The following is a 14470-nucleotide window of genomic DNA, read 5'->3' on the forward strand; positions in this document are numbered from 1 at the left end:
TTTTCCTTTTCCTTTTCCTTTTCCTTTTCCTTTTCCTTTTCCTTTTCAAATTTATTTTGAGGGAGAGGTAGAGGGAGAGAAAGAGATAATCCTAAGCAGGTTCCACACTTGGTGCAGAACCCAAATCTCACAGCCATGAGATCATGACCTGAGCTGAAATCAAGAGTCTGATGCTTAACCGACTGAGCCACCCAGGTGCTCCACTTTTGTCCCATTTCTTGAAGCATAAAGAATAACAGGTGGGGAGGGGAGTGGAATTGCTGGAATAGATGGGAAGAAAGAAGGCCTTCCAGATTTCTCAAAGCCATGCCTTTAATCACACTGACAAATTTGGGAAATCATAGGTGTTTTAGATCAGAAAGGGAAATAGAGCAAGCAATGACTTGAGAAGGCCTTACTTCAGGAATTTGGGTTTTATCTTATAGGCAGTGAGCAGTCATCAGAATGCTTTAAGAGGGCAGTAACTTACTTACTGACCTAGGATGATAAACCAGCTAGCTTAACTTCTAAATGACCAGCACACTATATATCAGAGTTCAAGGAAAATTAAAGTAAATTATAACCCTAAAATTTATTTAGCTTTATACAAATAGACTCTCTTTCTTTTAGATTTAGTAATCCTAGTAGATAATAGAATGATTTTGAACTAGAAAACTTGGGGTACAAGAAGATGAACTTTTTCTGTAAGGTTCTTTTTATTCAATGAAAAATCTTAGCTACTTGATAACTTATTAAGTTTCTGTTAAAGTGCAATAAAGAATAGAGGAGATAAGAATATCTTATTTGGAGCATATTCTGACTCACATTGGTGAAATTTCTTGAAGAAAATCTGTCAGTTTACATCCAGTGTATCCTTAACTGCTAGGTCAAGTATAAACTATGTGCATATCTGTATGAGTGTCTGTATGTCTGTCTGCCTGTTTGTTCACTCGTGTCTATAACATGGGTTTGTTTAAATGTAAATGTAGATCAAAGAACTTGGTACTTACATTAGATTAGGTGTAGGAAAGGGAACTATTTAAAGATAATTTAATAGTTTTAATACAAAATAGAACTATTTTGTAGGAAAGGGAACTATTTAAAGAGAATTTAAAATAATTTATTTTATGTAGACAGGATACTCAAGAGTTCCTTCCAACCCCAAAATGAAGTTCAGGAATTTAAAAACTTTAGAGTCCAGTTCACTTCATTCAAACTTACACAGTGATTTTAAATTACATTTGGTAAGAGTGATTTAAAAGTATTTCCTGTTAAAACTTTGTTCCCTCTCTACCTGCTTTGTAGAGACGGAGTGGTAATCATTCCTACCTTATTGTGGGAAATACAAAATAGAAGTGCCTTGGGGCGCCTGGGTGGCTCAGTCGGTTACATGTCCGACTTCGGCTCAGGTCATGATCTCGTGGTCCGTGAGTTTGGACCCCACGTCGGGCTCTGTGCTGACAGCTCAGAGCCTGGAGCCTGTTTCAGATTCTGTGTCTCCCTCTCTCTCTGACCCTCCCCTGTTCGTGCTGTGTCTCTCTCTGTCTCAAAAATAAATAAATGTTAAAAAAAAAAATTTAAAAAAAATAGAAGTGCCTTGAGGTCCTACAGATTAAGAAGTAGTTTTCTGTTGCTTTCATGGGGCATGGTGAATCCCATGTGGAGACCATCCTTCCTTTTAGGCAGGCATGGATGTAAGGTCTTCCCAGTCCTCTATGTACTAGTAACTACTCATCACATGCTGGCTGAGTCTTTGAATAAAGTGAGCTGCTGTTCTTGGGTGCCTTGAAGGACTATAACCCAGTGGAAGTGGCATTGGGTTGTGGGCTCTGCAGTATTAAGTGGCTTCTTAGGATGTTTGTCTGTTTGACATGTCACTCACCTGACTGAAGTTAGCTTTTAGGATCTTGGCCCAAAATTTAAGTTCTTAGGAGTTATCTGTCATGAAAGGATAATGTATATTACTTTTCCATTTTAGTATACTATTTTTATAAGGACAACTGATTGAAAATAATGTACAGATTTAGTTGGACATATTTCAAATAGCATCAAGTGACTATGAAATAATGTTTTCAGGCACCACGTGCTAAAATGAACCAGCAGCGTTCCAGGAGGTTCAGAGCATCAAAAGAAGGAATGGAAGCAGCAGTGGAGAAGCAGCGAGTCAGGGAAGAAATACTGTCAAAAGGTAAAGAATATGCATCTCGAAGTTGGATTTCTTATGAAATATATATAGAATGGGGAGGGTGTGTGAACTTTCCCTCGGAACAGGAATGATTTTAATTTAATTAGGATCCAGAATATCCACGGAAGATTTATGTTCACTGTCAAAAATAGTTAATGGACTCCGTCACTCCCACTAACAAACTTTTCTTTTCCAAACTCTGTAGTAAAAGGGAAACTTGGGAATAAAAAGGAAGGAATTCTGGTAGGGAAAGGAGATGGTCAATCCCTTTCAAGGTGAGCACAGCTCTTCAGCTAACTTTTATGTATCTGTAGAGGAGAGATACATTAAGAGTGCTTCTTATTTGTTTTTTCTATGCGGGCTGGTAGAAAGCTACAGTTTTGTATACATTTTCCTCAAATCAGTCTTGGTAGCTTGCTTATTGCTTCTTTTTGGAACTCAGAGGTCTGTGAGAGGAGGCCCAGGATGATGTGATCCATATTTACAGGCTTTCACACTTCAGTATAGGTGGATGCAACAGGCATTGAGGCAGTGAAGTACCCAGGGTTCCCTTGATTTGGGGGAGGTTTGGGGGGTGATTTTTGTAGTTCCTCTAGAGCCTTGGAATTCCTAGTGGGTACATAAGGGAGAGAAGTGGGTACTAATGGGTAGAAGTTGCCACAGTCTTGGAGGGGAGGAAGGTCAGGGAGTCCTGATACTTAGTGGGACTGGTTCTCTACTGAGACACTTACCTGTGAGTTCGGTGTGGCTTTAGCAGGATGATTTGTTTGGTGTTTTGTTAGGTAAGGCAATCTGATAGACCAAGAAAGCTATGATTCATTGGGTGAGGATAGTGTACTTTGCCAGTGAAAAAAGGATACGCTAGCATGGTCAGCTCAGGCCTGCAATTATGATACATTTTCTGTTTGAATTTGCTAGATGTGTGCAGCTGCATAGTAACTATAGCTGCAGCTTGTGATTACTATGCTAAAACGTGTTTGTATTTATGAAAGATAGTCTTTGATTTTAAAGATGTCTTCTTTCTTGAAGATGTTTTGAAATATATTTGTCTTGAAAAAAGTAATACGACAAATAGGACTTTTATATCCCAAGTGATAATTTTATGTCTTATCATATAAAGCTGTAATAAACTCAGCACTTTAATTTTGTTTTTCTAAGGTGCCTTTATCTCAGGAATTATCGTCAAAATGAGAACTCCTAACCTGTGTGTGTTTGTGGTGTGTGTGTGTGTGTGTGTGTTCTGCTGTTGAGGGCATCATGAAGAATACCATAATTTTCATATTTCTATATTATAGTATCTTTTTGTATACCGTATATTGTTTGATGGTCATGTTAAGTGTTGTATTAAATTTGTAGGGATGAATCTTACTTTCTTCCCAAAATGGGGAACATTTATTCCTCAGGTGACAACACTTCCCTTTCTTTTGTATTTGAACTGGTTGTTTTTCTTGTTCTGGTTTAATACTGGGTAATTTACCTCACTTTTTATGGGGAGAACAAAACATTGCCTCTTTTTTCTCTAGGTGGCTTTCTTCCTCCAGAAGAAATAAAAGAAAGATTTGACAGCAACTGTATTACACCAGTAAGTAGTCTCATACTTTGCCAGCTATTGCTAACTCTTAAATGGTAGGTTAATTTATTTCCTTCTATCATTTTAGGGAACTGAGTTCATGGACAATCTTGCTAAATGCCTTCGCTATTACATAGCTGATCGTTTAAATAATGACCCTGGGTGGAAAAACTTGACAGTAAGTTTCACATTTTGGTACTCGAGAAAGATAAGAGTGATCATTTTAGGCTGTACTTTGATTTGACTGATACTGTCTCCCCCCCCCCGTAAAATGCTGTTGACTGTCGGAGGAAAGAGAAGCTTCCAGGGTTATTAGAGATGGGGTGCCCTGCATGGTCCAGTTTTAGACTGCTGAATTTTCTCTCAATGCCAATTTTGTCCTCTTACCATCACTGTGAAGCTTTAAAATGGAACCTGTGATAGGTAGATAGGTAGGTAGGTAGATAGGTAGGTAGGTAGGTAGGTAGGTAGATAGATAGATAGATAGATAGATAGATAGATAGATAGATGTGTGTGTGTGTATATATATATACAGGAAAGCAATTTTTAAGTTAAAACTTCTGTTGTTATAAATTGAAATGCAGCAAGATTAAAGTTATGGGACTGCCTTTAAAGAAGAGCTGTGTTCTCCTAAGTGTTTAAGTAAAATTTAAATGAAGAACTTTTATGTAATTTTAAGTACAAAGATGGTTTCACTATAAACTAGACATAGTAAATTATATTTAATGGGTATCTTTTAGTGATTATTCCCAGGGCTTATATACTTAGTGGCTGTATCCTTGGGTAGCAGTGAGAATACTAGAAACTTGTAAGCTGATCAATTCTTCCTTAGCTAAATTTGACCAAAACATTTCATTTTTCTAGTCCATGTAATAAGTTTACCAATGAAACAGTTTTGGTGTTTAACACACACACATTATGAAAATTTCCCAGTTAATGACACTATCTTAGTAGAATTATCCCAATTTATTTTAAGGTATTCAGTTTTGATTTTTTTGTGCTAGAAAATTGGGGATGAACTGAAAGTGTTAAAAACTGTTTCTTATAGGTTATTTTATCTGATGCTAGTGCTCCTGGTGAAGGAGAACACAAAATCATGGATTATATTAGACGACAAAGAGGTAAAACTTCCTTATAAATATTTTGTTATATGTTCTATTAAAAAGATAAGCCACTGTATAGAAAATATATTCCTGTGGTATAAAATACATTTATAAAAATATAATACATCTTTCTCCCCCCTCTTTAGCCCAGCCTAACCATGACCCAAACACTCATCATTGCTTATGTGGAGCAGATGGTAAGTTTATTCTTTGGGTTTGATTCTCTTCGATTAAAGCAAAACAAGCTGATGGGTTTGTGTGTAGTAATGGATTATTCATGATTGCCTGGAAATTCTAAAATGCCTTGCTTATTTTATGTTTGAGAAGGAACTGGTATTGTTTAATCTGTGATTAATGTTTATTTATATATTTTTCAATCTTTTGATACTGCTGCACATGCTATTCAAATGGAAGGTTTCCCCAAGTGTTGACTCTTGAATGGTAGTCCACATTCTGTGCCCATGTGTCTGGAGGACAACTTGTTAGCTGAGAACTACTAAGAAGTTTTGGCTTTTTGGCTTTGCCACTTCTATTTATGTGTTTGGGCTTTTCTTTGTGTTGGTGTCTTCTGTCATGGTGGTGTCCTCTATCGTTGTTTGTGGTAGGGTCTTCTCGAAGTGCTTACTGTTCAGTGTTTTGTCATTGTTGATTGATAGCTGATCTCATTATGCTCGGCCTTGCTACACACGAACCCAACTTTACCATCATTAGAGAAGAATTCAAACCAAACAAACCCAAACCATGTGGTCTTTGTAATCAGTTTGGACATGAGGTCAAGGACTGTGAAGGTTTGCCAAGAGAAAAGAAGGGAAAGGTAAGAACTTTGAGATGGTAGTTCTGTCATTTAAAATTTTTCTGTTTTATTTTTTGTTGTAATAAAGTCTATGTATCATAAAATATACTATTTTAACCATTTTTAAGTTTACAGTTCAATGGCATTAAGTATATTCAGGTTGCTTCATTTTTTTTTTTTTATATATGAAATTTATTGTCAAATTGGTTTCCATAGGTTGCTTCATTTTTAAAATGGATAAAAAAAAAGACTTTAAAGAGCACCGACTAGTTGATTCAGTTTTTACCTACTTGCTCTGTTACCCCTCACAGAAATGTGTCTTTCGGAACTCATTAAAGGAAACGTGGTTTGAAAAGCATGCATGCATTCATTCTTTCTACTCTCTCCGTTTTTTCTAACATAGCTTATTTTATCTACACGAGTCTTAGGTCTCCTAGTTAATAACGCTTCTTGTACATGATTTGTTTGTAGAAGTATTTGTTTCAGATGGTTATTTTTTTAAAAAGAAGTATAAATCAAATATATTAATCTTGATACTTTTAAGTTACCCCTAGCTCCTACATATTTTGGGTTCACTTGATTATACTCAGTCCCCTTTGAATGGATTTTTATCTGATTTGAGAATATGGTGCCTCTTTAAAAGACATGCTGAGTGAAAAAAGGAGGTAAAAAATATACTGTATATTCACAGAGGAGGGTCTAGAGGCATATACCTTGAAATGTTAATATTGGCTGGCTCTAGGTCGGGGTTGATAAGCTACAGCCCTCCAGATTTGACAAATGATCTAAGAATGGTATTTACATTTTTAAAGAGTTGTAAAAAGAAAAACATGAAAGAATATGCAACAGAGACCATATGTGTGTCCTGTAGGCTAAAATGTTTACTATCTGGTCTTTTGCAAAAGCGTTTGCTGATCCCTGGTCTAGGTGTGATTGGGATTATGGATAATTTTTTAAGATGGTTTGGTGAGTTCCATTTTTTTTAATACTTGTAAAATTTCTCTTTAGAGAAAGTCACAATATTTATTGAGTTGGGAAAAATGAGACGGTTTAGAGTATACTTGTTTAATCTTGATTCACTTTCCTGCAGCATGATGAACTTGCAGATAGTCTTCCTTGTGCAGAAGGAGAATTTATCTTCCTTCGTCTTAATGTTCTTCGTGAGGTATGTAGCAGTAAACACTGGGATCGGTGCTCTGAAGCAGGGTGGCTTTTGATAGCTTTAATGGCAGCATTTCTTTCTCGTTGTAGTATTTGGAAAGAGAGCTCACCATGGCCAGCCTACCATTCACATTTGATGTCGAGAGGAGCATTGATGACTGGGTCTTCATGTGCTTCTTTGTGGGAAATGACTTCCTTCCTCACCTGCCATCATTAGAAATTAGGTATGTGTGTTTGTGTAAGTTTTCACACTAGTGTTTAGCCGTCTTGCCTTTACAGTGCACACTGGTCCTAATGCGTAATGTTTGTTTCCTGGTGGCAGGGAAGGTGCAATTGACCGTTTGGTTAACATATACAAAAATGTGGTACACAAAACTGGGGTAAGTTCACTCTTGAATAATTTCAAAACAGAAGTATTTGCTTTTATAAGAAGATCATTTTACATGTATTTTATCACTTACAGGGTTACCTTACAGAAAGTGGTTATGTCAATCTGCAAAGAGTACAGATGATCATGTTAGCAGTTGGTGAAGTTGAGGATAGCATTTTTAAAAAGAGAAAAGATGATGAGGTAAAGTGTTTCTATTGCAGTAGCTAAATTGCTCCTGTCTCTAATAGGCTATGATGATCCTGTGATTGTACTTTTAACCTCTTTGAGTGCGTTCTTATATTATTATAGTGTATCAAACACCAACATAATCATGAGTGGTCAGTGCTTTATTTTATAAAGGTTGTGATGCTTGCTGTGTGGAACTATGTATTGTACACTGTGTGAGTTGCATTGTAATTTTTTCTCTCTTCATGATCTTAAGATATAAATCTAAACACCTGTCTGATCAGTAGGCTATGAAATGAGGATGCCAACACTAGAAGAATGCTGGGATTGAACTTGTGGCTGCCATGTTTTATAGGAAATATTTATGCCCTGGAAGACAGGTTAAGACCAAGGAACTTTGTACTCTGGTAGTAGAGTGTAGGGAATCAGGGTTGGACTGCATCAGCCAAGGCAGAAGCACTTGGAAGCACTTGGAAATTGATTACATGTGATAGGGTAAATGCTTAGGTGAGAGTCTGGGTTTCTGGCTCAGGCAGTTGGGAGATTCCTGGTGCCATTCACTGAGAATAGCAAGCACTTGGGGTAGAGCAGGTTAGGGTGGGGACAAGATGGAAATTGAATTGATTTTGGAGATACTAAGTTTGAGAGGCCATAGGATACTGGAGAGGAAAAAGTCCATGAAGCAATTAGATGGATTTGTGTAAAGCTCAGGGCAGAAGTCTTCTGAAAGGAGATTGGAGAACTATTAGCAGGTGGGGGGTACTTCAAGCTATGGGTGTGAACTTGAAGTCCCTGGGAGCCTGTGTGGAGTGAAAGTGCCTCCAACAGAAACCTTGAGAAACATGGACCTTTAAGGAGGGGGAGGGACCAGTTCTAGAGAGGGGAGGAAATCCCTAAAGAGAAGAGAATCCATTTGTGTTGTCTGAGGTGTCCAAGCAAGATGGACAGGCCCCTCACTAAGGAATCTACTCCTGAAATCATTGTTGCACTATATGCTAACTAATTTGGATGTAAATTTTAAAAAGTTGAAAATAAAACAAGTTAATTTAAAAAAAAAAAAAAAAAGATGGACAGGCCCCTAGTCTGTGGCCAGGGGTTTGGAGGCCCTCGGAGTCAGTGAGGAGGAAGGGCAGCAGCCTGAAGGCAGAGGGGCTTGGAGGATGGTTGTGGGGGAGGGTTAAGGGGGGCAAGGCAAACAGTGGGTAAAATGAGCAGATAATAGCTTCTTAGAGAATGAAGGAAGTCCTTTCAGATCTTAAGCGAATTCATAGGCCTATTTTGAGCAAATAGCAATATAGTAATACTGCTACGTTGCTTTGTGACCTCCTGTCAGATTCAAACATGTCATTATATCTGACAATATTTTATTCAACTTTCTTTACTGTAGCTGGTGATCTCTTTCTTAGAACTTTGGGTACCATTTTATGTAGCAAAGTGAGTGGACTGTAAGCATTCCTTCCGAAGCCTTTGGTACTTGGTAATCCACTGTGGTGGCAAGAAATTTTCACATGTAAGGTTCAAATAACAGAACTAACTTTGGGATATCAAATGTCTACCAGAATAGCCATTTTTAATTAAATCATCAACAATTACAGTGGCTCCACTTGACCCACTTCCATTTACAAATGCTTAAGAAAAAAAACGTATGTACTGTGTACTACTTGATATAAAAACTTTTATTAGAACAGCGCTCTTACATGGCTTTAGCAGACTTTGTACTAATAAATATTGGTGATATTTGGCATTAGAGCAGGATTATGGGATTTGATAGATACCAAAATACTTAATATGGTTTCCAACTGGACTAGCAGAGAGGGTATTTTACAGCTTTGGATCTTTTTTGGTGTTCCTTGACATCATACAGTGTTCATCAGCAAGGTTGGTCTTTGGGGGAAATTTATGAACCCTCAGAAATTCAATGTAAAAGTATCCAGGTATATGTTTTTTCCTGGAAAGTGTGTCTGTGGCTTTTGACTGATTTCCAGAGGAGTTCATAGCACAAAATAGATGGTAGAAAAGTGATGCATCAATATTTGTTACTAAAATTGAGCAGTTGAAGGTGATGCTTTTTATTTTATAAGCTTTTATGTTTGTCTTATCTCACAAATGCTCATTTATTCAGCAAATATTCAGCAAATATTTATTAAGTATTTATCATGTGCCAGATAGTATTCTGAGTGTCATTGATCTAACAAAAAAAAATACAAAAAAGCTGACAAAAATTCCTGATCTTATGGAGCTTACATTCTTCCAGAAGTGGACAATAAGCACAAAAACTAAGTAAAGTATATAATATGTTAGTGATGAGTGCCATGAAGAAAATTAAAGCAGGTGAGAAAATATCTGGGAAGGTGGATATGAGGTCATTGCAGTTCTAGAAAAGGTGATTAGAGAAGGCCTCACTGACAGATGACTTTGAATAAAGACCTTAAGAATGTGAAGAAGTAAACTATACAGGTGTTTGTAAGAAGAGCATTTCAAGCCGGGGGGAATAGGCTGTGCAGAGGCTGTAGGGAGTGTACCTAGGATGTTGACAGAACAGTAAGGACCCAGTATGTCAAGAGCAGAGGAAACAAGAGGGAAGTGACAGAAGAGATCAGAACAATGATTCAGGGCCCATTCTGGGAAGATCCTGTAGGCCATTATGAGGACTTAGCTTTCATTCTACATCAGTGGAGGGCTTTGAGTATAGAAGTAACAAGATCTGGCACATGTGAAAGGATTGATCACTCTAGCTGCTGTATTGAGACTATATGGAAGTAGTGAGCCTAGGTAGGAGGCTCTTTTGCAGCAATCCAAGGGAGCCAGCATGGTGGCAGTGGAGATGATAAGAGGTAGTTGAAATTTGAATATGTTTTGATGGTAGAGCCACTGGATTGGCTGATGTTAGGCTGAGAGAAGCAAAGTTATAAAGAATGACTCCAAGGCATTTTTGTCTGAGCAGTTGAAAAATGGTCTGAGTAACTGATAAAGAAGACTAGGAGGTGGTGGAGAGGTCCTGGTTGGAGACTCATCACCATTTACATGGTGTTTAAAGCCATGAGACCAGATGACTATTCTCATGAGAGTAGAAAAGTCCAAGTATTAGGCACAGAGGAACACTAACATTAGAGGTTGGGGAGTCAAGGAGCAAAGGCATGCAGCAAGAGTGAAAGAGGAGAACCAGGTGAGTGTAGTGGCTGGGAACCCAAGTGAAGAGCATGATTCAAGATGGAGAGTCATGGTCAGATGTGGACTGAAAACTGACTAGTGAATTTTACAGTCTGTAGCTCATTGGTGCCCTAGATAAGAGACATTTCATTAAAGATGGAGAGGAAATCTTGTTTAAAGAAGTTGGTGCATTTCATATCTTCGGAGGTTTTAAGGTAGTCATTCACCATATATCCAACATTCAGCTTCTCTTTTGACAGAAAGTACAAATTAAAGATCTTATTTAAGGATGTTATTTTACAGTTGGCATTACTGATCTGGAAGAGCAGAGAAGTGCAGCTAGTAAGGTGGCGGTCAGTACAGTAATTCTAGCCCCTGTTTTGGGCTGTCATAGGACCTCAGTTGACATTCCAGTGCCTTGATTCTCACAGAATCTTGGGCATGGGAGGAATGCTGGGGCCAGGGAGGCCTTTGAATGGCCAGTTAGTGGGAAACAAGATCAACCCCAAATCCTGTTTAATTGAAACCGTGACTACATTTTGAAAATGAGCGGAGGGGAAGAATCCATGCAGAGTGGACCCTTTCTTGTGGATTAAATTGGCTCAGAATGAGCAGGGCAGACATCTGAATTTCCTTCCTTTCTTTCATTAGATTGACTTCTTAGAACCTGGTGTGTGGGGCAGGGGGGTGATGTTTGTATAGAGCCCCACTTCTCTCTTTACCCACTCTGTGCCATGCATGCTACAGAATTAGGAACGGTCAAGCCCTTTTTAGGTAACACAAGCTCATTATTAAATTGTCAGTTTGTTTTTAAATGGACATCTTGGTTATTAACTGTATACAGCTAAAACTTAGAATTATTTGTTTTCTTACTTACTTGCATCTTCTCCATATTGACAGCCTATTTGCTCCAGGGTGAAACCAAGAGTCTTTGTCATGACTTGTATTCTTTCCTGAAATGATGTCAAAAGCTTAGTGAAAAAAATTAAGAGGAACAAATTATATCTAAACTCCATTTAGAATGATCTGTGTCCGTCAAAGGTTCTGATAAACACCACTTTGAACATATGGTCCATTGCCTAGTTTAATTATATATGTCTAGGTTTCTGGGGTCTTCCTTTAAGACTTAAATTGTTTCCCAAATCATTCCTGGTAATGTTTAACTCTGACATTTTTGTGTAATTATTTGACAGAATATGTGGATTTTATACTTTTAGGACAGTTTTAGAAGACGACAGAAAGAAAAAAGAAAGAGAATGAAGGTGAGTTTTAATTAATTTCGTAAGATGGGCAATAGCCTAAGTTTACAGTTTGGGAGAAAGATGTTCATTGCAGTTACTTTATTTCTTCTCTGATAGGAGTTGGTTAGGGACATAATGTCTACCCAGCTGCTGTCTTGCCTAGAGAAAGAATGCTGGTGTTTTTTCTAAGCTCTGGAGTCTGAAAGGATGCACTTGATGGGCATGGGGCACTTAGCTATTTGAATTTTTTTGTCATTATCAGGTATTGTTTCTGTAATAAAAGCAGTCAACCCTTTATATCCTCTTAAAAGTTACTGCATTCTGTCTACATCTGTCAGGTTAATCTTCCTGAAACTGTTGTTTCTCTGCTTGGAAATGACCCGTGATTTTTGTAGTTCCCTCAGAACCCACTTCTGTCTCAGTCTGGCATGCAGAATGTACTCTGATCCGGTCTGATTGTAGCCGCCCGGCTTTTCCCTCCTGTCTTCTGAATGTATCACGTCCCTCCTGACTCAGAGCATTGCCTGCACTTGCTAGCTCCGAGTGGATTTCTGACTTCACGACTCCCTCACATCTTAGCTTTTCCACCAGGGCCTCTCTTAAGGCCTCCACCCTCATCCAGGATTAGCAGTCCTTTCTCTGAACTCTGCTGCTTTTGCTTGTGATATTTTTCTTACTTCTTGCATAATGCTCTGTAGTTACTTCTTTAGTTCTTATTTTTCTTGCTTCTTTACTAGATTTTAAACTCATGGAGTTTAAGGACTGCCTTTTATTATTATTACTATTATTATTATATTTTTTAAGTTTATTTTTATTTATTTTGAGAGAGAGATAGAGAGCAAGTCAGGGAGAAGCAGAGAGAGGAGGACACAATCCCACAATCTGTGCTGACAGCATAGAGCCTGATGCGGGGCTTGAACCCACGAACTGTGAGATCATAACCTGAGCTGAGATCAAGAATCAGATGCTTAACCGACCGAGCCACCCAGGCACCCCATTTATTTTTATATTTTATTAGAAGTAAGCAAGTTGGGGACTCTGGAAGGGAGAAAAGTAGAGTTCCTTATTGTTACAGGTATGTTCAAAACCACTAGATTCAGAGGGGCATATTTGATTTCTACCTTATGTATTGCTATTTTCTTTCAGTCAGTACCTGTGTAACAAGTGTGTTGTATCAGTCAGCCACAACTGTCACTAATTACAGCTCTAATTGGAAGTGAAGAGTTAAATTCTAGCTAGGTGAAGGGTAAATAAAAATGGTTTTTCCTAAGTATAGATTAAACTCTTGACTAGTTTTTTTAACCTTAATAGTTCTATTATTTTCATGTGCCTGAAATTGTTTCTTGAATGTGTTTTGAAATTGTCAGGAATCATAGAATAGCTTAATGAGACATGAGTAGATTCTGTGTATCAGAACAATGTATTATGTACTTTTAAAACAGTTATTAAATGTTACAGGATATTGTTTACAGGGTGAGTTACCATCAGATCAAATTGTGCTAGCAGTTTGTAAATGCTAACAGAAATCCAGTTCCTCCTTAAGTGCTTACAGTGAGAATCCTGTTCCATTGCCTTCTTTTCTTCCTGTCATCTGTGTTGTGATGTAATTTTAATTTCTACATTTGTTTCCACTTATGTTAGAGAGATCAACCAGCTTTCTCTCCTGGTGGAATATTAACCCCACATGCCTTGGGTTCAAGAAATTCACCAGGTTCTCAAGTAGCCAGTAATCCAAGACAAGCAGCCTATGAAATGAGGATGCAGAATAACTCTGTAAGTGACTTACTTTTCATGTGGCATTGAAAAGTGGGGACCATCAGAGGTCTCTTGCAGTTGTGTGTGAATTTTGTTACTCAGCCTGGAGTTGTTTTGTAGTTTTCTCAATTTCTTTTGCCTTGAGATATTTTTAACTTTGCTGAATCCATGATTATCAATATGTAAATATCTAAATAACATGAAAGAAAAGAAAATGCATGCAAATATAGATAGCTAAGAGGCTGTAGGGTTTCTGTAATGCAACCAAAGGTACTGGGTGCTAGAAGCTTGAAGGGGACAAGAGAGAAAAATGGTTTTCCCCTTTCTTTCCAGGGATCAGTTATGGACATTTTACAGACTAATCCCAGTCTGTCAAAAATAAGCACTTCTCACTGCCCAAACCCTTACCCTCCAACTCAGGAATGGAATAGATTTGAATATATATCTTAAGGTAGCTCTCGCTATCCAAATTCTGGTTGCTCTGTACTTAGAAACTCAGGAACTGAATGGATTTGCCACCTGCAGTCCTTCCTTGTTTAAACTTGGTGATCCAAACTGAAGAAGCAGATCATCTCAGCCAGCAAGGCTGTACTCTGTCCAGTAGCTTCCTGTTGTTCAGTGGCAGCACTGAGCACAGAGCACATGACAGGGTAGCAGCAGGGGTGAGGGAACAGACCACGAATTGAAGGACAGCAAATAATCAAAACGATTGCTTATTTCAGGTTGGTAGGCATAAGAGAGAAAATGTGTACTATAGAGAGAGGAAATATGTTTTGTAAGGCTTGAGATCTAGTGTAAATTTTTGTTATATATTCAAGGAAATTGTATAAGTTTTGATATTTAAGTTTCATTATTCTGTTATCCTATTTATGCTCAAATCCTTTATTACAGGGCAGTCCTATTTGTGGAATCTTTGCCATACTAGGAGACTGATTTATATTCTCGCCAGTTTCCATTTTGAAGTTTTAGAACCTTAG

The 14470-nt window shown here is 37.9% G+C and overlaps 1 protein-coding gene across 2 annotated transcripts in view; it reads left to right on the plus strand.

Moving 5' to 3' along the window:
• Nucleotides 1-14470, plus strand: part of XRN2 (5'-3' exoribonuclease 2) — a 77395-nt gene that overhangs the window by 14731 nt on the left and 48194 nt on the right. For both annotated transcript variants that reach the window (XM_040447855.1, XM_040447854.1), the window contains 12 exons: nucleotides 2056-2167; nucleotides 3688-3746; nucleotides 3823-3912; nucleotides 4783-4855; nucleotides 4984-5034; nucleotides 5494-5651; nucleotides 6721-6795; nucleotides 6882-7015; nucleotides 7114-7171; nucleotides 7255-7362; nucleotides 11715-11759; nucleotides 13380-13511. In XM_040447855.1, the coding sequence (XP_040303789.1) occupies nucleotides 2056-2167; nucleotides 3688-3746; nucleotides 3823-3912; nucleotides 4783-4855; nucleotides 4984-5034; nucleotides 5494-5651; nucleotides 6721-6795; nucleotides 6882-7015; nucleotides 7114-7171; nucleotides 7255-7362; nucleotides 11715-11759; nucleotides 13380-13511 (1095 nt within the window). The remainder of the gene's footprint in view (nucleotides 1-2055; nucleotides 2168-3687; nucleotides 3747-3822; nucleotides 3913-4782; nucleotides 4856-4983; nucleotides 5035-5493; nucleotides 5652-6720; nucleotides 6796-6881; nucleotides 7016-7113; nucleotides 7172-7254; nucleotides 7363-11714; nucleotides 11760-13379; nucleotides 13512-14470) is intronic.

This window comes from Herpailurus yagouaroundi, unplaced genomic scaffold, assembly GCF_014898765.1.
Source record: "Herpailurus yagouaroundi ecotype Mexico unplaced genomic scaffold, PumYag 196, whole genome shotgun sequence".
Lineage (NCBI taxonomy): Eukaryota > Metazoa > Chordata > Mammalia > Carnivora > Felidae > Herpailurus > Herpailurus yagouaroundi.